The 24,222-nt window shown below is 48.9% G+C and overlaps 1 protein-coding gene across 2 annotated transcripts in view; it reads left to right on the forward strand.

Moving 5' to 3' along the window:
* The window catches only part of CDH13 (cadherin 13), a 1,008,956-nt gene that overhangs the window by 886,589 nt on the left and 98,145 nt on the right, over nucleotides 1–24,222 (forward strand). For both annotated transcript variants that reach the window (XM_059045502.2, XM_067020415.1), the window contains exons 9-10: nucleotides 10,952–11,134; nucleotides 18,853–19,106. In XM_059045502.2, coding sequence (XP_058901485.1) covers nucleotides 10,952–11,134; nucleotides 18,853–19,106 — 437 coding nt within the window. The remainder of the gene's footprint in view (nucleotides 1–10,951; nucleotides 11,135–18,852; nucleotides 19,107–24,222) is intronic.

Genomic DNA, 24,222 nt, shown 5'->3' on the forward strand with positions numbered 1-24,222 from the left:
GGATGAACCTTGAAAACAGTATGCTAATTGAAAGAAGCTAGACACAGGAGACCACATATTGTGTCATTCCATTTCTATGAAATTTCCAGAATGGTAAATCCATAGAGACAGAAGGTAGGTTAATGATTGTCAGGGGCTGGGGTTGGGGGGGTGGGGTGATGAATAGGATGACTGCTTAATGGGTACAGGATTTCTGTTTGAGGTAATGAAAAAGATAACCTCCAGGAGATAGCCCTGTGATTTCGTTGGCAAATGTATTCCGTTGATCCGTTAGCAGCTCCTATAGATTCCTGGAGCAGAGAACTGTAAGAAATCTCAAGGGTCCCACCAGTGGCATCCTTTGGCATTCCCAGCACCGGCTAGGACCCACACAAGCTAGAACAGTCACAACGATCTTTTTAAAGTTCGATCCTAACACTAGGAGGGGGCCTTCGGAGTCATTTCAAGCAGCTGTTCTCACCTCCTGGCCATTCATCAGAACCTCTGGGGGAGTTTTCAGAAATGCAATTGCCTAGGCCCTACCCAAGGAGAATCTCTGAATGCGGGACCTCAGATCATGAGTAGTTTTCAGGTGATTTTAATCTGCAGTCAGCATTAAGAACTCCTTTCTAGCCTGATGCCCTACACCTCAGATAAGCAAACTTAGACTCATAGAAGTTACAGAATTTACCCGTGAGTTAGAGGTAGATCAAAACTTGCCCCATTTCACTGAATTTTCCGCACCTGTAAATTTGCAGAATTGCAGAAACCAAATTCTAAGTCTTTAGAGCGGACCATGCTGTTGTTCCTAAAGAAAAGTCATTCTTCATCCAGATTCAGATGTTTGTGTCGAATGCGTATCCCTGCAGAAAATCTCTTTGCTTCTCAAAATTAAACTATTTTTCAGTTATCTCATCAAATGTACAAATGTGTTTTGCCTTTTCTTTCATTTTTTTTAAAAAAAGAAACTCAAGCAAAGGAGAGATATTAATATCAGATGAAATAAAGTTTCCACACTGGGCATGTGGAGAAAAAACAGTGCAGGCATATCTGCTCCTTGGTTTTTATTTTTCTCTCACCATCACATGTAATATTTATTTCATCAGTTCCCTAAGGCAGTGATTTTCAAACTTCATTTCAGCAGCAAAACTTTTTTTTTCCAAGCCAAATCTTAGACAAGAACTCTAATATACAAAACGGATAAAATAGATCTAGCAGATTCCTCGGGCAGTTTCAGTCTTTCTTGTTTAGAGGAAAATACGTGGTACATTCGTGGGACTCCTGCACCATCGCTCAAACACTCTTTTTCCGAGGAACATAGTGTGAGAACCATTGCCCAGCTGGACTGTTTTTCTGCAGGTCTTCATTGGCTGTGTGTTCTCATTTTGTTTTGAGGACAAAAAGATGTGTTTTAGTATTTGAGTCTTCCTGAAAACTCACTTTTCGGCTGCAATATGCATCTGTACTTGGTGAATTCGAGGAGCTCCGGTAGGCGAGGTCACGTGGAGGAAGAATTGCGTAAACACATTTGGTGGACCATCGGGCCCCCAGCAAGCCAGAACCTGGCTGGGCATCTTCCTCCAAAGTCGGGTACCCAGCGCTTCCTCTGTGTCTGCAGCAACCGTGGAAACCCCTCCTAGGAAGTGAGTCAATACAGAAGAGAGTGCACGGAGTCGGGAGGGGAGGATTGTTCCTCCCGGAGCATGAAGTGAACATTGTTTCCCTCTCTTGCCTGTTGGCTCGTCCCCCGGCACCTGTAGAGCTGGGAGGCTGCGTGACACTTGGTCTTTCCTCTCGTTGGAACAGGACCCCAGACGCGGCCCTCCAGGCATGTAGCTCTCCTCCCGGCCCGGGGCTCCCTGGGGTGGGGGGTTGGGGTCACATCTACTAGGAGACGTGTGCCTCGGCTCTCCTGGACCAAGAACCCCGCTGCCTGGCGTACCGGCAACTCTGGAGAGTCCTCCCCACTCAGGAGCATGTTTCTTTGTCGTCGAGCTGCTATTCCTTATTATCATTGAACTATTTCCACATTCAGCTTTTCTGTTTCCTCACCTGTGTAGTAACAGGGTGTGGCATACTAAACATAAATGTTTAGTAACATTTAACTGAGAAGACTCTCGTAACCCAGGGAGAAGTCTAATAGGCCAGTCTCTAGCTGTTCTTTACCACGGCTACGAGGGACTCTCTCTCCCCACAATAGAAATAACTTGCAGATACTTTTAGTAAAGCATCCGGCACAAAAGAAAAACACAGTAATTGTCAGTAGAAGAAATTAATGTTAGTTGGATCAGGAGAGGACTTTGATTCTGTTCTCTTAAAAAGAGTTTTTAACTTTTAGCAACAAGCAGTGAAATATTTACAGATTCAGTGATCTGTCTGGGATTTGCTCCAAACAAGACAGGAATGGGAAGAAGTGGGCGTGTAGTTGAAGCACAATGGGGGCAGAAGTTGAAAATCTCTGAAGCCTGATGATGGCACGTGGGGCTCATTACTTCATTCCATCTGCTTTTGTAGCTGTTTGAAAATTTCCATAGCAAGATGTAAAAGAGAAAAAGGAAAAATATTTGAGGAAACATCTGTGAAACCCAAATCTTCATCAAAAGGACCACATTTACGTCCTGAGAATGATAGACACCCATCCACCACAGCTGTTTTCCCAGGCCTCCATTAGTTGCAAGGAGTAGAAACCCACGTGAGACGGCTGGAGAGCAGATGGGGTTGCCGAGAGGCACGGGGGCATCCCCACACAAGAAGCACAGGGAACCTCGGGGAACGGGACCAGGACTGGGAAACTAGTCAGAGATCAAGGATGCTTCCTCATCTGTCTGTCTCTGAGTGCCCCCAAGATGTCTCGCTTTTTCTTTCAGTCTGTCCATTCTTTTGCTTCTCTATGCGTCTATTCGTTCATGTCCAAATGACAAAAAGCGGCCGCTCCATTTCTCGTCTACTCAGAAACTTAGGATTTAAGGACCCTTTGCTCTCTGATTATATAGCCTCTATTCTCTGAGTTCATATGCTTAGAGAAATCATCTGATCGTTCATGAAGCAGCCAATAGATCGGTGCCTTGTGAGCCCAGTGCCACTTCTGGGTCCAGTCAGCTCTGGCAACGGAAGCTGGCACTGTGTGATACAAATGGCCCTCTAGTAACACTCTTTTCAGCAGGAGCTGGGGAAGGTATAGTTTCCTCTGATGTTTTGTGGATACAGGCGCCCTGAACTCAATCTACTCAGATACTGTAAGAATCTTCAGAAAAGAAAGACTGCCGTCCACCATTGGGATGTTCTCATCTCTGGCATGTGACGTACAATTTAGTTCACTTTCCTTTTTCTCAGTGAGAAGAGAGAAGAACTGGCCATTCTTCTTATCGTGAGGCCCTCCAACACATGTACGCTGTCATCTTCTCCCCTCAGGTGGTTTTCTATAGACAAAAAGGATCCCAAAGTTGAGTGTCTAATTATCGCGCTCTCACTTGATGAAAGAGGTGGTGTTGGGCATTTTCGGAAACAGAGACAAGACCCATCTCACAGTTGACAGGCACACGCCCCAGGCTGCCTGCACTTGAGAGGGCGGGGAAGTCTCTGCCCACGGTTGCTGGAAAGCCCAGCTCTAGCATCTGCTTTACGTCTTCTCTCTGTGAACTGTCTCCCATGGGCGTTGAAAACCAAAGGGCTGACACCACTCTTCATCTTCAAAGAGAAAACGATATTTAGAGAAGAGAGAATGTTGACTAGATGGGAAATGAGTAAAAGATGCTCACCAATGTCTGGGGCTATTATGGGCTGTTGGGTTCCCGAATGGTCCCCTCGCATCTTGGTATTACTTCGGGGCCTGTCCATGCACATCCCACTGGGACATGGCTAGGGAGGGACTCAGTAGGTGCAGTTGTCTTGAGGGCTAGCTGATGAGCAGACCGTGGTCCTCAGCCAGGTAACCTAGAGTTCCTTGTGGGGCTATGCGGTTCATCACCTCTTAGACATAAAGCCTTCTTTAAAATACTGAATAGGGCTTCCCTGGTGGCGCAGTGGTGGAGAGTCCGCCTGCCGATGCAGGGGACGCAGGTTCGTGCCCCGGTCCGGGAAGATCCCACGTGCCGCTTTGCGGCATGGGCCCGTGAGCCGTGGCTGCTGAGCCTGTGCCCCGCAACGGGAGCGGCCGCAACAGTGAGAGGCCCGCGTACCGCAAAAAAAAAAAATATTGAATAAACTCTATACTTACTAAATTTGTTACTTAAATATTATCTATATTATGTGCACTTTATATATATAATTACATTTTATATTTTTATATTATATGTATTTTAAATATTTTACATTATATTACATATATTTAAAGTACACATAAACATTAACTGTAAGCTGAATTAAAATGCCCTCCTATGTTTTCTTCTAAAACACTGATTGTTTTACCTTTCACAATTTCTGTATGGTGTGAGGTCGGGAATCAAGATTCTTTGTTTTTTCCACATGGCTAGCCAATGGCCCCAGCATCATTTGTTAAAATGACCATTGGCTGTAAACTAAGTCATGTCCAAACATAGATGCAGCCTGGGATGAATGACAGTGGACAAATGGTAGAAAATGAATTGTGTGAGCAAAGCACATAAAGACAATGGGGTGATCAGGAGGGAATGTGTCAGTCTGCTGAGCTGTAAACCCATGAGGGGAGAGAATAGTGTCCCTCTCATTTACTGCTGTACTTCTTGTGCCTGGCAGACCCCCTGACATGCAATAGACATTTAATGACTATTTATTTAAATGAGGTGTTGCATCTTTCTACCCCAGGATGACTCCTAATCATAGATAGAAGGAAACCAGATATCTGATGCAGCTATCCCTTCTAAATGTGGGTGTCATAAGTTAACATCATTTGTCTTGGTGATAAAGATCAAGACGAAGATATGCAAGTTTGTGAGTGTCAGGTATAAACGGCTGAAGAGCGAAGAGCTTCTTCCACACCCACTGAGGGAAATAAGCTATCGACACAGGACAACCACATTGGAAGGCAGACTGTGATAAGAACAGAAAGAGTCACAGGGCTTTGAGCCATATTGTCCAATTTATTAGTAAGAATTTCATACGATAAAGAATGAAATCGATCATCATCACCATTGCTGACAAATACTGCTTCCTTACTCTATGCCAGGATCCTTAAATGTATGATCTTATTTATAGCAATCACAGTTTCTACCCATTAGGCTATCAGCAAGAAATTAGATTTTTTCCAACAAGCTGCATCATTTATGTAAATACAGACTCATAAAAGTGCTTGCAAGTTCAGTTTCTGATGACGTCTCCCTCACCCTTTTATCCTCACAGATAGAAACTGAAGTGTGTAAAACTTGCCGGGACCTTATCTTTTAATTTTTCCAAAGCCAGGGCCCAGATGACTATATCCCAGCTTTCAAGTTCAGCATCAATTCTCCATGAAACCCCAGGGTTGGCAGCTCATGAACCTGGACTCCAGCGATCAAGCAGGCAGGCCTGCATGTGTCCTGTCCCTTAAAGTCATCAGCTGTCATTTCTCCCCCACCCGTGGCTTTCTAGCCTCCTGCTCGCGATTTCCATCTTCCAGGTTAACCTGAACGACCCGCTCTTTGCTCTGTGAGGAACGGTGTTCATTCCCAGCGTAAATTAAAATGCAAGTCCCTCTTCCCCTGGTGATGGATAACCTTTGTGGCAAGTCCAAGTAGTCTCTTCCTAAATGTCCATCACAAAATTCACCTCACCTTGGCAAAGAAAAGGAAATGAAATAACTCAGTTCTGAATTGAGAGGAGAGAGCTAATGAAAGTCAGTACGTCCCAAGCCAGTCGCCCACAGTGATTGTGTAAAAACGCGTTTGGCATCTCGTATTTGATTTGCTGCACAGTTTAACAGAAAAGTGACTTTATTTTTTTCCAATTAAATGAAGTAATGTTACAATCCGTAATTCCTCCTGCTCTAGTATGGTAAATTAATGTCTGTCTATTGTTTTTAAATCACAGAGTGAGCATTGCTATAGAAATATAAAATGGTACTGTTTCATTTTAATCTACTTAATTTTCCATTCTTCAATTACATAATGGGGTTAAACATTGAATAGAATTTATAGAATGAGTGTTTAATTAAGCAATAATGAGTTTCTAAATGGATGCTCAAGGAAACTGGCTTCATAGTTTATGCAAGAGTCAGATAATGGTCTTAACAAAGACTATAATAATTGTGTTGAATGTTTTCTATATTTAAAGATTTTTTTCTGAATTCTCCCAGGAGTAGATTTAAACATAATCCAGTTCCTTGATTAGACTTCACTTGGCTCTCAAGACAAATTCTAAATGCCTTTCCCTGGCCCACAAGGCTGTGCATAATCTGACTCAATTCTCCTCTGGAGTCCAATAGCAAACAGTTCTCCCCGAGTTCTCCTTTGCTCTCCAGCCACACCCACCTCCCCTCTGGTCCACAAATGCCCCGTGCTTCCTTCACCGCTGGCCTTTGCACCTCTCCCCTTTCATCTTACCAACTCCTCTTCTTTCAGTTCTCAGGGAATTCTTCCCTAATGACCCTCCCTAGACTGGGTCAGGCACCACCCCCTCTCACCACTCCCCTCAAGCTTCAGGCTCTCCAAGAACTATGTTATTTCTTCCCCAACACTTCACATATTTTTATAATTAAACATATGCCATGTCTGTTGTCTTGTTTACTAGTGTATCCCTAGAATTTATTTTTTTATTTTTCTATTTTTTAAAATTTAATACTATATCATGCATGGTACACAGAAGCCGCTTGACAAATATGTGTTGGCTGGCTGGCTGGAATATGGATGGATGGGTGGATGGATGGATGCATGCATGCATGGATGGAGGATGGATGGAGGATGGGTAAGTGGATGGAGGGAGGGCTGGATGGATGGAGGATAAATAAATGGATGGATGGGTGATGGATGGTAGGTAAATGTGGCTGTGGACACATTACTACATCTAAGGATATATTAGGGTCGTAATGCATGCTGTGAGAATTTCTAAAACATTATCACCTTCCCATTCCACTTGGACTCATTTGCCCACACACTGAAAAGGTATTCTGCACCAGCCTCTTGGTGGGTGTCATGAAAAGGTGTCATGGGAGAAACTGCACAGGCTTTTCTCACCTACGCGTGGCCTAAATATTAATTTTACAAATTCACCCATCCATTCAGAAGACCTTCATGTGTCCAGCACTGTGCTGTGTACTGGGGACCAGGTGCCATAAGCGCATGCCTGAACTCCTAAAATCAGTGGGGAAAAAAAAAAAATCTGAATTTTTTAGGGTCAAAGAAAATTTAAGTTTTTTTCCTCACATCAGGGGGGAAAAATGAAATTTTTAAAGCCTATGAAAATCAAGGGACCAACAAATGTAATGTACCCAGTGTCTTCAAAAGTCATAAGGCATCCCTGGTAGAGATGTTCTGGAGAACAAGGGAGGTCAACCCATTCCTCCTGCCCTGCCCCATCCAAGCAAGTGGCAGAATCACGCATCCATCACCAGGCCCGTCTCTCTCAGCCTCACTCCTGCATAGCTTCATCCCTTCACATTTCCTCTCAGCCCTCACCTTTGATGCCAGGCCCCATTTCCTATTTTAAGGCCATTCATTCACTCAGCAAACACCTACTGTGTCCCTTCTATTCACCCAGCATCATGCAAGGGGTGGAGAGAAAGCCCTGAACGAGACAGACACACATGGAGCCTCCAGCCTCCTCAAATCGTGATCTGTTCTTATAGTGTCTTCCTCTCAGCAATGTGACATTCACCTGCCTTGACAAAGTAACTTCTCACCTGTGGACTGGATATGATGGCGTTTGCACCTGACTGATGGTTTCCAGCATCCTCTAGTCTTAGCACTCCCAAACCCACTGAATTGTCTGCCTGGTGTCCCAAGGTACAGGTGTCAGAGCCGAGGTCTGCTGTGGTCAGGAGGGACAGGGAATCAGTCCTCTGGCTCTGGACCACAGCAGGGGGTGGAGGACTGGCCTAAGCAATGGGACTCTTGAGTGGGCATGAGTATTAGAACTTGTGGAAAGCAGACATAACTGGAGAGTCCGTGAGATTTGTATCTGACCTTTGGTTCCCTCAAGGACTTTGGACAAACCTCTTCCTTCCTTCCTTCTCCGTGCCTGTTTCTTTATCTGCCACCTGTGGGATCGGATAGCACGTGTGTCCCACTCCCGGACACATGGCAGACAGCAGCAGTTGATCACAGCTCCCCTTCCTACTGATCCCACATGCGCTGCAGGCCCCTCAGCATGGGACCCAGGCAGCCTTGCAATGCACCAGGGCAGGCTCTCACATCCTTACTTTGGCCATTCTTGACCTTGAACTCTCATGCTTCTCTATCCAAACTACATATTAGAATTATCTGGGCAGGTCAACAAAACACTGAAACCCATGCCTTACCCCAGACCAACTGAATTGGAATAGGGGTTGTTTTTTTTTTTTTAAACAGTGTTTTTACAAAGCCCTCCCGGAGATTCTAACAGGGCTGGGAACCACCAGTCTAGATTTCAAGCTCAGGAATTCCATAATTTTTGTGATAAGGGGGGAAAGATAGAAGTTAGGCCTAACTTAAACAAGAATCAGAGGAATCAGGTCAAAATAGTTGTCTCGTGGAGCTGTTTCTGTGTGACAGTATCCTCCACTTCCCCCTCACTCCAGCTCCTTTCCATCCAGTGTGCATGTTCTAGGAATTTCCCAGCACCCCTTATAGGGAAGGGAAACAGCTCACCCAGGTTTGCTGAGTTGTGATAGACAAATTAGTTCCCATCCTCATCCTGTCTCCCCCACGGCATCAAGATTATGGCCTGTGATTAATGGTTTGCAAGTCAGTTAATCAGCCACGGCTTTTGAAACCTCATTTCTCAAATTACTTGTCTTTGAACATAAGGGCTTTCTGCCATCCTCTTACTATCTCTGGATTCTCTTTCCTACTAATTGAAATTCCAGGATATTTCTTCTTGTTGTTGTCAGCTTATTGGTATTACTTGTATATAAAATATTTGCAAACAGATTACTATTCACCAGTAGTGTATCAGAGGTAAGCACCAAAACAATACTTTATGCTTCCAGCTCAAAGCAGTGTGCTAATGATGGCTCGTGACATTCTCTATCTAAGCTGATTTTTCATTTATTGATTTATTTTTCACCACACCTACTTGCAACAAATATTTGAGAGGTGTTACAATAAAAAAACAGGTACAAGAAAGCTCCAAACAATTGATTTATACGTTTCCTTAGAAAATATGTTTCCTTCCTTTTAAAGTCATGCTAGGCGTGGGCAAGGGGTGGGAGGGATGAAATCGGCTTGCTTCACTAAGGAAGATGCTACAATTGAGCAGAGGCTCTGGAGTCAAACGCTGGGGTTCCAATCCCCGTCCCTCCATATATGAGCGATGGCGGTGTGATTATCTGGTTACCTTGTAGTTTAGGTTTGGGTGAGGCTGTAATAGGGGCGGGGCGGGTGCACAGCTGTTTCCGCGCAACCGTTACCGCGAGACCTTAAGCACAGGAGCGTTAGCAAGAGACACTTAGAGTGGCAGTTAGAGGTCGCTCGGCCAACGGTCCGCCCGGGGTGGTCCTCCTGGCACGAGGTAAGAGGTGGGTCTCCGTGTGGTAAGAGGTGGACGGCGGCCTTCTCCCTGGGGCCCTCCAGGCCTTCCCTGGCCTCAGACGGTGGGTGAGCTGAGGGGCCCCAGGACAGGCTGGGGGCTGTGCCCCGCAGAGCTCCAGAGCCCTTGCCATGGCCGCCCACTGGCCGGGCCTAGGCCTTGAGGCCGCGGGAACCTCTCTCGCATCCCCTCCTCCGCTACCTAATGGTGGCAGCGGTCTCCCTGGGTCCCTGGGACCCGGCCTGCTCTGCCCGAACCCTTGGGTGGCCTGAGGCACCTGAGGGCCGGTTGGGTCCTGGGTGCCTGGCTCGCTCAGTGATGACGGTTGGGCGGGGTCTGGGGACCTGGCCCTGAGGGCGCTGCCAGCCGGGCCTGGGCACTGGCGGGAGGACCCGGCCTGGGTGCTGGACAAAGGCTCCTGGGCAGGGGAACTGGCCCCCGCGGGGACCCCCTCCTCTCAGCCAGGGCCTGGACCTCAGAGGGCGGAAGTTGAGCCTTGGGACCTTGCTCTTTCTTGTCGGACGGAGAGTAGCATTTGATTTGGTGGAGGTTTACAGGAACACCGTGACCTGCCGGTGACCTGACCTCAGGAACGAAGGATCCGACACCAAGAAGTCGGCAACAACTACGCACGCCCCTCCCTCACCTTTCCTGTCAAAGGGCTTCGCTGAAAGCTTTTGGGGATTTTGGATTTCTTTTCAAGGCATGAGACACCCGTCTCCTTGCCTGGCCCTGCAGTAAACCTTTCTCTGCTCCAGACTGCGACGCTTTGGTATTGTTTGGCCTCACTGTGTGTTGGGCACACAGATTTGCATTCGTTAACGAGGCTACAAGAACAAATGCAAACAAAAATGCATAAGGGCTCAGACTCAATACAAGTTTGTTTCTCATTCAACAACAGTTCAGGACGGGCTCCCACCCACCTCCATGTGGTGACTCAGGTACCCAAGCTCATTCCCTCTTGTGGCTCCACCTTCCCCTTGGGTCTCCTGGTTGTCTGCATGCAGGTAGATAGAAGGAAAGGGGCCCGGGGAAGAGGCACAGCTGTTCTCTTAACCCTCAGCCCAGGTGAACCCAGGCCAGCCCCGGCAAACATCACTTCTGCCCCATCGTGTAGGAGAGAATTCAGCCTCGTGGCCCGGCATAAGGCTGAGAGAACCTGAAGCATATAATCTGCTGACACACACACAGCATTGTGATCTCCCTCTGTTAGGCTTCAGTATTTAATGAGATGGTACGGGTAACGTGCCCAATACCAGCCGTATGGTAAGAGTGCCATCAATGGTCTTCGCCATGGTTTTTTTGTTGGTTTTTTTTTTCCCAAAATAGTGACAGTAACGGTCTGCTTTGTTTGCAGTTTCAAGCCACAGTTGAGGAAGGAGCTGTGGGAGTTATTGTCAACTTGACAGTTGAGGACAAGGACGATCCTGCCACAGGCGCGTGGAGGGCCGCCTACACCATCATCAACGGGAACCCTGGGCAGAGCTTCGAGATCCACACCAACCCGCAAACCAACGAGGGCATGCTCTCCGTCGTCAAAGTAAGGGTGCCTCCAACCGCTCCCCCCTCCTCGCCTGAGCACCCAGGGCCCCAGGTCGAGGAGAAACCAGCCGCTGTCTCCCCCTCCTGGAATTCAAACGGGAAAAGCCTTCAGCTTAGGGGTCTGCTTGTACCCTCATGGCTATAAGACCAAGTTGTTCTACAGGCTCTGGAAAACCTAAACTTCTGTGTAACCTTAAAAAAAAAAACAAATCTAATTTTTAAGTGAGATTCTCCATACACTTGATAATGAATGATCAAAGATATGCAAAAATGGGAGCTGTGAAGGTTTTCTAAAGATCCATGGTCAGATTGTGCGTTACTACAGTTCTTCTTAATCTTTCTTAGCAGAGTCTCAGTTACCGTCAAACACAGCAGATAATTATACACACAGGATGCTTCTCCATGCGAAACCGCCTGTGAGCACTGCTGTCCAGCAAGCTGACCTCTCTCTGCTACAGGGGGACCGAGAAGGATAGTGACAATGATGTAACGGGAGGGCTCAGAAATGTGGGAGGGAGGGGGTTGGCAGCAGAGCATGCGAGGCTGGTGGTCCCTGTGTCCTGGAGGAAGGGATCTGGGAGGTTCTGGGAGAGCTGCTGCCAGACCAGAACGTGCATCGGAACACAGCTTCTTTTCTGGTGGGTGTAGCAATTTGCCTGAAAAGCAGGGAGCAGTCGTGTTTACAGTAATCGTATTAGTGGACCAAGCAGGAACGTTGTTACCTCAGGGCGCTCCCTGTGCGCCCTCGGCCAAGATGCTTAATTGTTTTCTGTGCCTCAGTTTCCTCATCTGTAAAATGAGGATGAAGGTACAACCCACCGCTCCAGGTTGAGGTGAGGAGTTCACAAGCTAATATGTGACTGGCACGTGGTGCCTGTGTTCGTTTCCTGGGGCTGCTGTAACAAATGACAGCAGCTCCACGCCTGTGGACCACAGCACAAATTTAGCCTCTCAGTTCTGGAGGCCAGAAGTCCAAAATCAGTTTCCCAGGGTTACAGTTGGTGGGGCTGGTTTCTTCTCGAGGATCCGGGGTAGAATTGATTTCCTCGTCTTTTCCAGCTTCTGGAGGTCACCTGCATTCCTTGGCTCGTGGCCCCTTCCTGTATCTTCAAAGCAGCATCCCAGCATCTTATCTCTCTCTGACTTTGACCCTCTGCTTCCATTGTCACATCTACTTCTTCTTTGTTTTTTTTCCCCCCAGTATGCAGGCCTCTCACTGCTGTGGCCTCTCCCGTTGCGGAGCGCAGGCTCCGGACACGCAGGCTCAGCAGCCGTGGCTCACGGGCCCAGCCGCTCCACGGCACGTGGGATCCTCATGGACCGGGGCACGAACCCGTGTCCCCTGCATTAGCAGGTGGACTCTCAACCACTGTGCCAGCAGGGAATCCCCTACTTCTTCCTTTGACTTTCCTGCCTTCCTCTTTTTTTTTTTTTTTTTGGTGCAGTGTTCTTTAATTTTATTTATTTATTTGTTTGTTTGTTTGTTTATGGCTGCATTGGGTATTCACTGCTGCGCGCAGGCTTTCTCCAGTTGCGGCGAGCAGGGGCAACTCTTCATTGCGGTGCACGGGCTTCTCATTGCGGTGGCTTGTCTTTTTGCAGAGCACAGGCTCTAGGCGCGTGGGCTTCAGTAGTTGTGGCACACGGGCTCAGTAGTTGTGGCTCACAGGCTCTAGGCATGCGGGCTCAGTAGTTGTGGCGCACAGGTTTAGTTGCTCTACAGCATGTGGGATCTTCCCAGACCAGGGCTTGAACCCATATCCCCTGCACTGGCGGGCGGATTCTTATCCACTGTGCCACCAGGGAAGCCCACCTGCCTCCCTCATTTAAGGACCTTTGTGGTTCCATTGGGCCCACCTGGATAATCCAGAATCTTCTACCCAGCTCAGGGTCCTTAGCTTAATCACATCTGCAAAGTCTCTTTTGCCATGTAAGGTAACACACGTTCCAGGGAATCGAACATGGACATATTGGGGGGTGGGGTCATTATTCAGCTTAGCCGCAGGGCCATATAAACGTCCACACAAACAAAGTTCCACAACATCCCTGGGGGCAGAACCCAGAACCACTGAGAATGGCAGATTTCAGAGACGTTTCCGGCTTTCTCCAGAGGACGAGGGGTCTAGGTTTCTCCCAGGCCCTGTCCTTTCCAGAACCTCGTCTGAACCGAGCCCCAAACATCTCCCTGAAAAGAGCAGCACTGGCTGTTCTCTGAGTCTAGCCCTGTATCTATAAAAGGCATCAGGCAATTTTCTAAACCTGCAGCTGGAAGACAAAGCTTGGGTAAATATACATCCCCACCATAAACCCTGCAGGAGCACCGTTCTCCCGGCCTGTGTTTGCTACAGCTTGAGGAAAATAAAATACAAGCAAAGCTAGACTGGAAAAGAGTGTCCTCCTCTCCCCACACTCCCCCTTTGGCCCACAATGCTGTGAGTCTTAAACGTTAGCATATAGAAGAGTCACCTGGAATGCTAGCTGAAATGCAGGTTCCTGGGCCCGCCCCACACCTGCTGGGTCAGAACAGGAGGGAGAGTTGCCCCACGAGAGCACAGCCTTGTGAACGAGCACTGCCGTAGGACAAGGAATTTCCACCTGCAATTCCTGGGGAGAAGTTTCCCACAGAGCCTGGGGCCCTCCCTGGGCCTCCATTTTACCAGCGAGTGGACTCCCTTTGCTTCAGAATTGGGATGGAGGCATCCCCTCTTTGGCTGCCTGCCACATGAATTTGTATAAAGGGCCTTGAGCTTTTTCTGCTTCTCAGTGCACCTGAGTTAAAGCCCCAGGATAGCTTTCTGGAGGCTGGCCTGACCATGCTCCCTGGGCTCTCCACCTTGCTAGCAACCCAGTGCATTAGCTAGAAATGCTTTCAGTTGTACATAACTAAATGCCAGGCTGATAGTGCCTTAATAGGAGAATTTCATGATCTTCATAACTAGATGAAGGTAGGCCAATCTAGGATTGGCTGGCAGCTCAAGGTGTCAGAGAGCCAGCAGGTGGCACCACAGATGTTTCTGACGTTTTCCTCATGGACATAAAATGGCTGTCAAAGCCCCGGGCATCACGTCTTCCTGCTGCTGTGTTCAAAGGCAGGAAGCAAGGAGGCAGCCAGGCAAGTGAGAGAAAGTATATGTGCACTCATGGGCCCCTCTCTTCTCATTAGGGGAAAAAATGTCTTTTCCATGGGTCCTCCAGACAGTTACCAATGATGTGCCACTGACCGGATGACACATGCCCACCCTCAGCTGCAAGGAAGGCTGGAAAGTCTGACTCTTTCTTCTGGGGCCTGTGCAGTGAGAGGTGGGCAGACATGGCCATGCTGCAGCCCAACCACAAGCAGCTCTGCCCTACCCAGTTAGCAGTCGGCATACGGGAGAACTAGAGGAGGTCTCAGGACTGTGTGGTTTCTGGGGGAGTCCTTCCTCCCTACAGGACCGAATCCTAACAATTCTGCCAAATGAGTAGCCATGTCCTCTTTAAAACCTTCTAGTCAGGAACACCCTTAGTTGCTGTGTAAACCTATTGCAAACTGTCAAAGAGTTACTCTTTCAGCTGAATATAATCCACCCTGCATTTTAAGTATATTCTCTCTTTTGTCCTCAGAGGAGAAGAAAGCAGGCATCCTTGATCCCCAAACCTGTCACAGGCTTAAAACTTACTGTCGGATCACTTCCAAAGCCTCCCTCCTCTGGACAACAAACCCCAGATTCTTTACCCTTCCCATGAGAGCCAGCTTTTCCAGCCTTGAAATCCTCCAGAACAATGGTCCACACCCTCGTGTGTGTGTGTGTGTGTGTGTGTCTGTGTGTGTGTGTGTCTGTGTGTGTGTGTGTGTCTGTGTGGTATGCGGGCCTCTTACCGCTGTGGCCCCTCCCGTTGCGGAGCACAGGCTCCAGACGCGCCGCTCCGCAGCATGTGGGATCCTCCCGGACCGGGGCACGAACCCATGTCCCCTGCATCAGCAGACGGACTCTCAACCGCTGTGCCACCAGGGAAGCCCCACACCCTCTTTTGACACTTGATGAAATATTAATCAAATTGCATCTCTGTAACTTTATTGGAAGTGTTTTCAATTTCCTCCCATCCCTGACACAGAGACCCCACACCAGACAAATCACATTAATCAGGTCATATGCCCGAGACAACGGAGGGCTTCTTAATGCAGCATGACCCACGGCAGGCCTTGGAAGGGGTGAGAGCAGAGACCCACATTTCATCAGCTCCTGGTAGACTGGCCCTGGGCATCGCCGCACTGGTGTCATTACACCCAGCTTTGTGCAAACGGAAGTAAGCACTGCAGAGGTTCTCCTCTCCAGAAAAGGCTGGACTCTCTCTCTCTCTCTCTCTCTCTCTCTCTCTCTCTCTCTCTCTCTCTCCGCCACTACTCACACCTGAATTCCTCAGAAGCCAGCATTCTGCTGAGGAATGTCAGCCTGGAACATACCTGAAGCCGCAAGGCAGGAGGGCGTGGCTCTTCCAGCTATTTCTACCCCATATTCCTCTTCCTCACTGTCTTAACAGCCTCTTGTTATTATATCCGACTCCAGGCCAGCTGCTGTGTGAAACACCCAGCGTGCATCATCTCCTCTGATCTTACTACAATCCTTGGTACTAGGACTTTACTGGTGAGAAAGCTGAGACTCCAGGAGATGCAGTGATGTGCCTGTGGTCCACTAGTTATTCATTAAAGCTCTCATGGCCAGGACTTGATCCCCTCCCCTCTGGCTCTGGGAGCAAATCACGCTTTCTACTACTAAGCTGCATTGCTTCCTGGTATGAATGAAGTGGCCCAAGGCAGGACAGAGGGCTGAGTCCCCATCAGCGTTACTTGTGGAAAAACCACCCGGTACCAAAAGCAGTTTACTGTTATCAGCTCAGACTCTCTCATCAGACTCCCTGTATCGCATCTCGGCTCTGTGCCACTTGTTAGCTGTGTGACTTTGACGGAGTCACTTAACCTCTCTGAACCTGTTTCCTCATCTTTAAAAAGGGTGTAAAATCACCTACTATTATGAGGGTAAGGTGAGGACTAGGTGAGATGATGCACACGGGGGCCCTCCTAGCACACAGTAGGTGCACAATGAGAGATGGATTATGTCACGAAAAGTAATGAGGGGTTGTGATGCAGATCAAATATTGTATGTATATTTATACATAATATGTAAATATATAAGACATGTGTGTGAATGGGGGGAGCTGTGGGTACCCCACTGTTATGGGTTAAATTGTGCCTCCCCCAAAAAAGACATTAAAGTCCTAACCCCCAGAACCTGGGAATGTGGGCTTATTTGGAACAGGACCACTGCAGGTATAATTAGTTAAGATGAGGGCCTAATAGAGTAGGATGGGCCCCCAATCCAAGATGACTGGTGTCCTTATGAGGAGGCAGCCATGTGAAGACAGAGACACACAGGGAGAAGCCCAGGTGATGATGGAGACAGGGGTCAAACTCATGTGCTGCCAGCCAGCGAACGCCTGAAGCTGGGAGAGGCAGGGAGGGTTCCCCTAGAGCTTTCAGAGAGAACATGGCCCTGCCAACATCTTGAGTTGGGACTTCTAGCCTCCAGGACTGTGAGACAGTTCATGTCTTTGTATTAAACTTTGTATTAAGCCACCTAGTGCTTTGTTACCACAGCCTTAGGAGACACATGGTAAGATCCCCGTTCCTGTGGGGACCCTGACCCTCCTTCTCGGCCCCGGGCCGCTCCGCTCTATCCTGCTGCTGCTGGTCACCCGCTGGCCTCAGATCTGCTGCCTGTTAAGAGCCCTGCAGAGCTAAGAAACAAGAAAACCCCACCCTGCTGGCATTTGCGTCATGGTAGAGAATCCAGGTGGGCTAGATTCAGGATTTCATAGTCTCAGCATGCTGTCCTTCACTTTATTTCCAGGAAGATGGTGTGTTCCTGGGAGCCGGTATAAAAGAAATCCTCGGGCCTCGGGTTGCCTGGCTGGGTCTGCCCGTGCTGGGGTGCGGTCGAGAAGGTTCTCAGGAGAGGTGGACGCTCTGTGTGTTCATCCTGCTCGGGACGCTGCCCGGCAGACTGTCACCACCCAGCAAGCCCAAGGCTCCAGCCCCCTTCAGGGTCCTCACTAGGATGGATAACTCTGCTTTCCAGGCACGGCAGCTCCCTGGCCCATGTTTGGAATTTATTTCACTGGGGTTGCCCATTTGGGGCTTGACTTGGGGAGGACAGAGAGCTGTTGTTAGAAAGGAGGATGACGTGGTAAATTATTCTTGTGTTCCAGGGGTGGAACCACAATATAACTGGGAAGCTCCTAGGTACCAACAGCTTGATACCTGTCAGCTCTTAAAATCTTAATACTGACCCTGTTGGGAGTTGCTCTAGGTGAGGGCGGGAGGGGCGGTCCTGTTACAGCTGGGAAGCACTTCCCGGGTCAGTACTTCCTGTGTGTTTGTGTATGTGTGCGTGCGTGCGTGCGTGCCTGTGCATATATATATGCATGTGTGTTTGTGCGGGTGCACTTTCACAGGTGTGGAGTGCGGGGCGTGCATGTTAGCTGAAATTATTATGAGGGATAATGTAATTTTGCCTGAAGCTCTCCCAACTAAACCTGCCCGATTCCAGATTCTACCCCCTGCACCCGTAGACCTCTTTCCCCAGCTTCGCCATTCTCACCTCTGATGCCACATTCCCAGATCCCTTATGACGTGTCCTGCCGTTTCCTTGCTTCTGGCTGAGTGTGAATCACCTCCCTGTACTTGCTTTAGTCTCATCCTCCCAGCAAGAATATCCATTATGTCATGGGTCTGATGAGTTGGCTACTTGTTTTCCCAGTAACATTAGGAAAATAGCTTGAAATAAGTGTGTCCTTATCTCACCCAAATGTCTCCTCACACACACCCCCATCGACGGGAAATGTCACTCTCACTGCATCTCATGGTTTAGAAAGAAAGTGACCGAGTGAATGTCGTCCACGACATTCTGTGATGGACAGGGCACCGTATGAGTAACGTCTCCAATGGGGTTTCCTTAATATCCTGTGATTTAGTCTACACAGCAGCAAGGGAGGCGGTTACCGTCAGCCCCTCTACAGAATCACCTGGAAAGGGCCTAAGGGCCTCAGCAGGGTTGCTCATTGGTGGGACAGTCTGCCATATGTGGGACTGTCCCAGTCATGGCCATATATCTGGCATTACTGCCCCCTGCCCAGAAAATGGCCACAAAGCTGCCCAGTCACGGGGACAAATAAAAATGCCCCCCCCCGCATGTTTTCCAGTGCCCTCAGGTGGGGAAGGGCCATGCAGCTTAACCCCTTGTGTGTCAGCCTCCCGAATCCTGTTCCCTACATGACACCCTACTGGAAGAATGCGCACCCCCTGGAGCCCCCATGAGTGCCGGAGTTGTGAGGTCGCAGGTTACCGGTGGGAAGGCTTTTAATGTCAGCGCTGCCAGCGAGTCACCTAAGGAGATCTCACAACAAAGGATCCAGGTCTCTGAGACTCATAATTGTTGTTAAGTTATTTCTCAATCTGAAAAAAGGAACAACTTCCATACTTAATTTGGTATCTGTATGTTTCATACTCTTTTTCTTAAAGAGGACCCCAAATTGGCATCAAGCTTCTTAGCCCACAAAGCCTGGATCCACCCCTGAGTGTCCACACGGCTCGGCTCGGGGACTGTCAGAGGCCTTCGTGCAAGAGCGCCTGCCCTTTGTGGCAGACCCGCGTGCTGAGCCCCTCTCTCTGCCTTTCAGCCTCTGGACTATGAGATTTCTGCCTTTCACACCCTGCTGATCAAAGTGGAAAACGAGGACCCGCTGGTGCCCGACGTCTCCTACGGCCCCAGCTCCACAGCAACCGTCCACATCACTGTCCTGGATGTCAATGAGGGTCCGGTTTTCCACCCGGACCCCATGATGGTGACCAAGCAAGAGCACATCTCCGTGGGCAGCGTGCTGTTGACGGTGAATGCCACAGACCCGGATTCCCTGCAGCATCAGACCATCAGGTGAGTGGGCGGCTGGGTAACCTGCCGGGAGGGAGGCAGGCAGCAATGGCTGTTGTTTTCTGGTTGCAGGGTCTGGGTTGTCAGAAGCAAACTGCCATTAAATGAAACTTGTTAATGATCTGGGTGAGCAGGAAGTTTGTGTCATAATGAAGAGCTGGCGGCTGGTGGCACCAGGGGACCAAGCTCAGTAGGTGGGGATGTTGCCCCTGCACCTGATTCCTGGTAGTAGACTAGCCCGGGAGGAGAGTGGCTCCAGGGCTGTGTTCTCAAATGTCCAGAGGGGTCTGCTGGTGCCAAGCACAGTGTGGAAGGGACATAGAAAGGAGCCACCGCATATGGCCCCTTGCATCTCAGACACCTAGTTTATCAGCTGCCACAACTTTATGAGAAAGGCTAACTCCATGTACAGTTAAGGGTATTAGGAGTTCAGAGAGGTTCAGTAAGTTGCTCAAGACTGCCCAGCTTACACTGCCCAGTAGTGGAAGAAATTAGGATGCAAACATTGCAGTACAATCTGCAAAGTCCATGCTCTCTGCTAAGTGCTCTGGACTCTGAACTGTCAGAAGGGAAAGGAGTAGACATTGCCTGGTACTTAGAAATAGAACATTGGGGTTGGGTTTTCCGCTGATGATTGGCAGACCAAAAAAAAAAAGTTCAAATTTTCAGTATTCATTTCTTAAGCTCTGTCCAGTACTTCAGAAGAAGGGGTTTTCATAATGAGATTTAATTAAATGATCATTATCCACAGTGCATCTCATGCTAGTGGAGATGAGATGCCCTCGCAGGTGCGACGTTTCACAGTAGACACATTGGCATGCAGGTCCAAATGCACGCTTGTCTCCGCTAACGAAAGTAATCTTCCTCTTCCAAAATCTAATCTTTTCAGATGAGGTACCGATAACCAAGTATTAGACGCACTTCAAATAAACATGTCTTATTTTCCTGATTTGAAACACCTGAAAATGTGCCACCATACCCGCATCAGCCACAGGACCGTGGAGCAAGCTGGCAGAAGTTATTTTCCAACCCCAAAAGGGGATTTATTTTTACAACAAAACTTTCTGAAATGCCAGACAAACTAGATAAAAGTACAAAATAATACCAAAACCTGTAATAATGTAAATCTGAAGTAGCCATTCTTTTTTTTCCTTTTCTTTTTTTTCCCTTTTCCTGCTCAGTATCTGGCAAAGGAAACATGCAATTTAAACATCAACGAGAAAGCTTTCCTTAAGTGCTTAGATGGGGAAAGCTGTAGCTTAACAGACTGTAAGGTAGCTGTACGAATTTAGGATGTCTTTGGAGAGCTTAACTGTTGATTTGCACTTCTACAAAGAGGTGACTCCAGGGTGGGTAGGAAATGGATTTAAATGGAGTTGATGTTGCTAAGCCTCGGGCTGTGCCTTTGTTGGGTAACTTGGGATGCTGCGAGACATGAAAATGTGAATGTGATGGGGAGAGGCCCAGGCAGGTGTCTGGGATCTGGGAATAGAGGTCCTACTAAGGTGGGACAGACAGTGGAAGAGGTGGGTCTCTCGGAGTTCTTTGTTTAAGACCAGCTCTGGATGACTTAGGCAAAAGGGAGAATTTGCTGGAAAATTCTACACACAGTTTATAGAATTTTTCCGCACTGGTAGCCACTAGTTTTTTCTCTATACCTGTGAATCTATTTCTGTTTCTTACATACATCTGTTTGTTTTCTTTATTTTAGATTCCACATGTAAGTGATAACATAAAGTATTTGTCTTCTCTAATTTCACTAAGCATAATGTTCTCTAGGTCCATCCACGTTGTTGTTGTAAAGGGTAGATTTTCAGTCTTTTTTATGGCTGAGTAATATTCCATCATATATATATATATATATGTAAAATATCTTCTTTATTTGTTCATCTGTTGATGGGCACTTAAGTTGCTTCCATATCTTGGCTACTGTAAATAGTGCTGCTATGAACATTGGGGTGCATGTATCTTTTCAAAGTCGTGTTTTCATTTTTGGGGGGTATATGCCCAGGAGTGCTGGATCCTATAATGGTTCTATTTTTATTTTTTTGAGGAACTCCACACTGTTCTCCATAGTGGCTGTACCAATTTATATTCCCACTAACAGTGTACAAAGTTTCCCTTTTTTCCACATCCTCTTAAGAATGTATTACTTGTGGTCTTTCTGATGACGGCCATCCTGACAGGTGTGCGATAGTATCTCATTGTGATTTTGATTTGCATTCCTCTGATGATTAGTGATGTTGAGTAATTTATAGAATTGAAGAACGTGTTTAGAACTGGGCCAAGATTGCACAGGAACTCGGGCACTGTTGAGTGTCTAGGTCCTGGGACCTGGCGGGCTGGCACTGCACGCCCTCACAGGGAGAGTGACCCGTCTCCAGCCACTGTCCACTCTGTGCCACTCGGCTCACAGCTCACGTGCCCAGGGGCGAGTCCACTTTACCTGAGCTGGAGCCGTGCACCCCCGACTCAGGGCATCTCGACAGTCAAAAGAGGTGACGTTCCGAGATGTGGCTGCCCGTCTTCACCCCCACGGCAGGCAGCTGATTGAGGAGGAGGAAGGAGAGCCCACCTGGCGAATGGAGTGTGGTGCCTGGAGCATGGCAAGAGGCCAGGAAAGCAGCCCTGGCAAACTGAGTTGGGAGACAGGAGCCTGCAGAGGGAGTGTGTGAGTGCCAAGAGCCAAGACATAGAGGGGCAGCAAGGCCAGGATCTGAGCCATGCAGAACAGAGGCCGGCTGCGGGAACCGGGCTACAGCGGTCCTCTACTCCATCTCGGCTGGAGCACGCACGGCGCCCACCGTGAGGAAAGGAGACCAGAGAGAGCAGCTTGTACAGTACTAGACGTGAGACTCGCGGTAAGAAGCAGGAGCGTAGAAAGCTCTGAAGAGCTTCCTGTTTGTGCAGTTGCTCGTTACAGCTGTGACCCTCAGTCACAGGTGGCCAGGACCCATCTCAGACTGACTTTTGCCAAAAATGCATGTACTGGCCCACAAAACTGAAAACGAGGACAAGGACATCCAGCAGGAGAATTCCGGTGCTCAGAGTATATTCTTCCCCACCTCTTGACTCTGCCCTTGCCTGGGTTGGCTTCATCCTCAGCCATATCTGTATGGCTGTAGAGGGTCAAGGCCTCCAGCAATGCCAGTCCTACCAGCAGAAAGAGATCCTTCCTAACCAGTAGTATCAATACTTGCCCAAGGGCCAGGTTTGCGTCTCACAGAGCCACCTTGGACACACACCTGGCTCCGACCCAGAATGGCAGGAGGGTGGCATGTGCCCAGGGCCAGTCCTGGTGCGTGGGCCCACCGTGGACCCGGCATCCAGCCATAATGAACTGGGGTGGTGGTTTCCCAAAGGAACGCAGAAGGCTCTTCCCAGAAGGTGGGGATGGATGCTGAGTCATCAGGGACCACGGAGAGCCACTGTTGACTAATTTCAATGGCACGAGCCCCCTCAGAAGACGTAGCTGAGGTGTTTCTGCGGCCGTTTGCCTAAGAGCTGTGGCGTTTACAGATGGGTCTGGCTGAGCAGTGTCGGACAAATCACTTTTCCAGCATTGAAGCAAAATAAATGCACGTGTGTGTGTGTGCGCGCGTGTGCGTGCGCGTGTGCGTGTGCATGTAAGTGCGTGTGACGCACATTTCTCTCTCTGGCCTGACCCCTCGGACACATTCCTTCCTGCTGGGATCCAGGGTTGCCCAGGAGTGACCCTCTCTCAGCCTGGCACTGACTGCATCCCCCTCCTCCCCTCCTCTCCTGGTGCTGGTTCTGAGCCCATCAAAGGCAGGGATAACATCCCTGACGCGTTGAGCCGTTGTCACAGGAGCTCTTCAGGGAGAAAAGGCTCATTAATTATCTGCAGCCTTTGATCCTGCACACGAGAAGCACTGTCCCCGATGGGCTGTGTGTGCAGAGGCTGAGCGGGGCTGAGGGGAGGGGCCAGGCGGGGACCTGGTTTTCTGATAAACCGCACTTGGCTCCCCAGAACTCTCAGAAAGACACGATGACCTTGTGAGTGGTGGTGGTGGTGGTGGTATCTTAATGATTCTTTGGGGAGCAGGCATGGGAAGAGGGAGGAACTGAGACCTCCTATTTTTATCTCAAGGAGAGCTCTGAGTTGAGCTGACAAAGGCACACGCAAAAAGATGCTGCCAGCGCCATCTGCCCGTCTTTATTCCCGGCAATAGCACGGCGCTGGGCTCTGCAGTGGTGCAGGTTATGCGGGTGTCCCTGTCTGTGTGTGTGACTCTTCGTGTCCACACCGTCATTCTCTCTGTGTCCCTCTGTGTGCCGATTACTCTTGGTCTGTCCTTCGCTCTGTACGTTTCTTCCCGCCTCCCTCTCTGTCTCCCTCCCCGTCACTGTCTGTCTGCGTCTTCCCCTCCCTCCGGGTCCATCTTTCTCTCTTGTCTCATGGCCACCTCTTCTCCGTCTGAGTCTCTGCTTCCTTCCTTCCTCCCATTCCTCTCTCTCCTCTCTTCTCCTGCCTCCTCCTTTTTCCCCTTTTCCTCCATCTGCTTCCTCCCCCCTCCTCCTCCTCTTCTTTCTCTCCGTCTCTGTCTCTCTCCCTCCCCGCATTTCTACCTCTATCATTAGCTCCCTCCAATGCTCTCTGTGCCTCGGCTCCAATAACCCCATCTCCTCTCAGATGACTAGCCAGGCCCTCAGGGCATCTTAGCACCACAGGAGATGCTCCACCCCAACCAGCCTGATTCAGGTCCTGCCCCCAAGTTGACGGGCACTTTGACCTCCTCCCTGAGGTCAGGCTCCTTCCCTGGTCAAAACAGGAAACTCCTCCCGGCTCCCAGCCCCCACAAAGCTTAGGACCGTAATTCTAACTCATTCCTGGTCCCGTCCTCTGTGGTGGAGAAAGCCCGTCTCAAGCACAGGGATTCTGCCGCTGCCACTGTGAGGCTCTCTTTTATCTCACCAGGGAACGTTAAAATCAGTCAAAGGCGTCTTGATCTCTGAGAAGCCGGTAACTCTAAAGACAGGAGGTGTCCAGGCATCAGAGTGAATATTCTCACTGAAAAGCCTGAGTTATTGAAACTTGTTTAAAAGCCCATCGCATTGTGCTTAGCCAAATCAAAATGGACAGCAGTGCGCTAGTGAC

Source organism: Kogia breviceps, chromosome 18 (assembly GCF_026419965.1).
Source record: "Kogia breviceps isolate mKogBre1 chromosome 18, mKogBre1 haplotype 1, whole genome shotgun sequence".
Lineage (NCBI taxonomy): Eukaryota > Metazoa > Chordata > Mammalia > Artiodactyla > Physeteridae > Kogia > Kogia breviceps.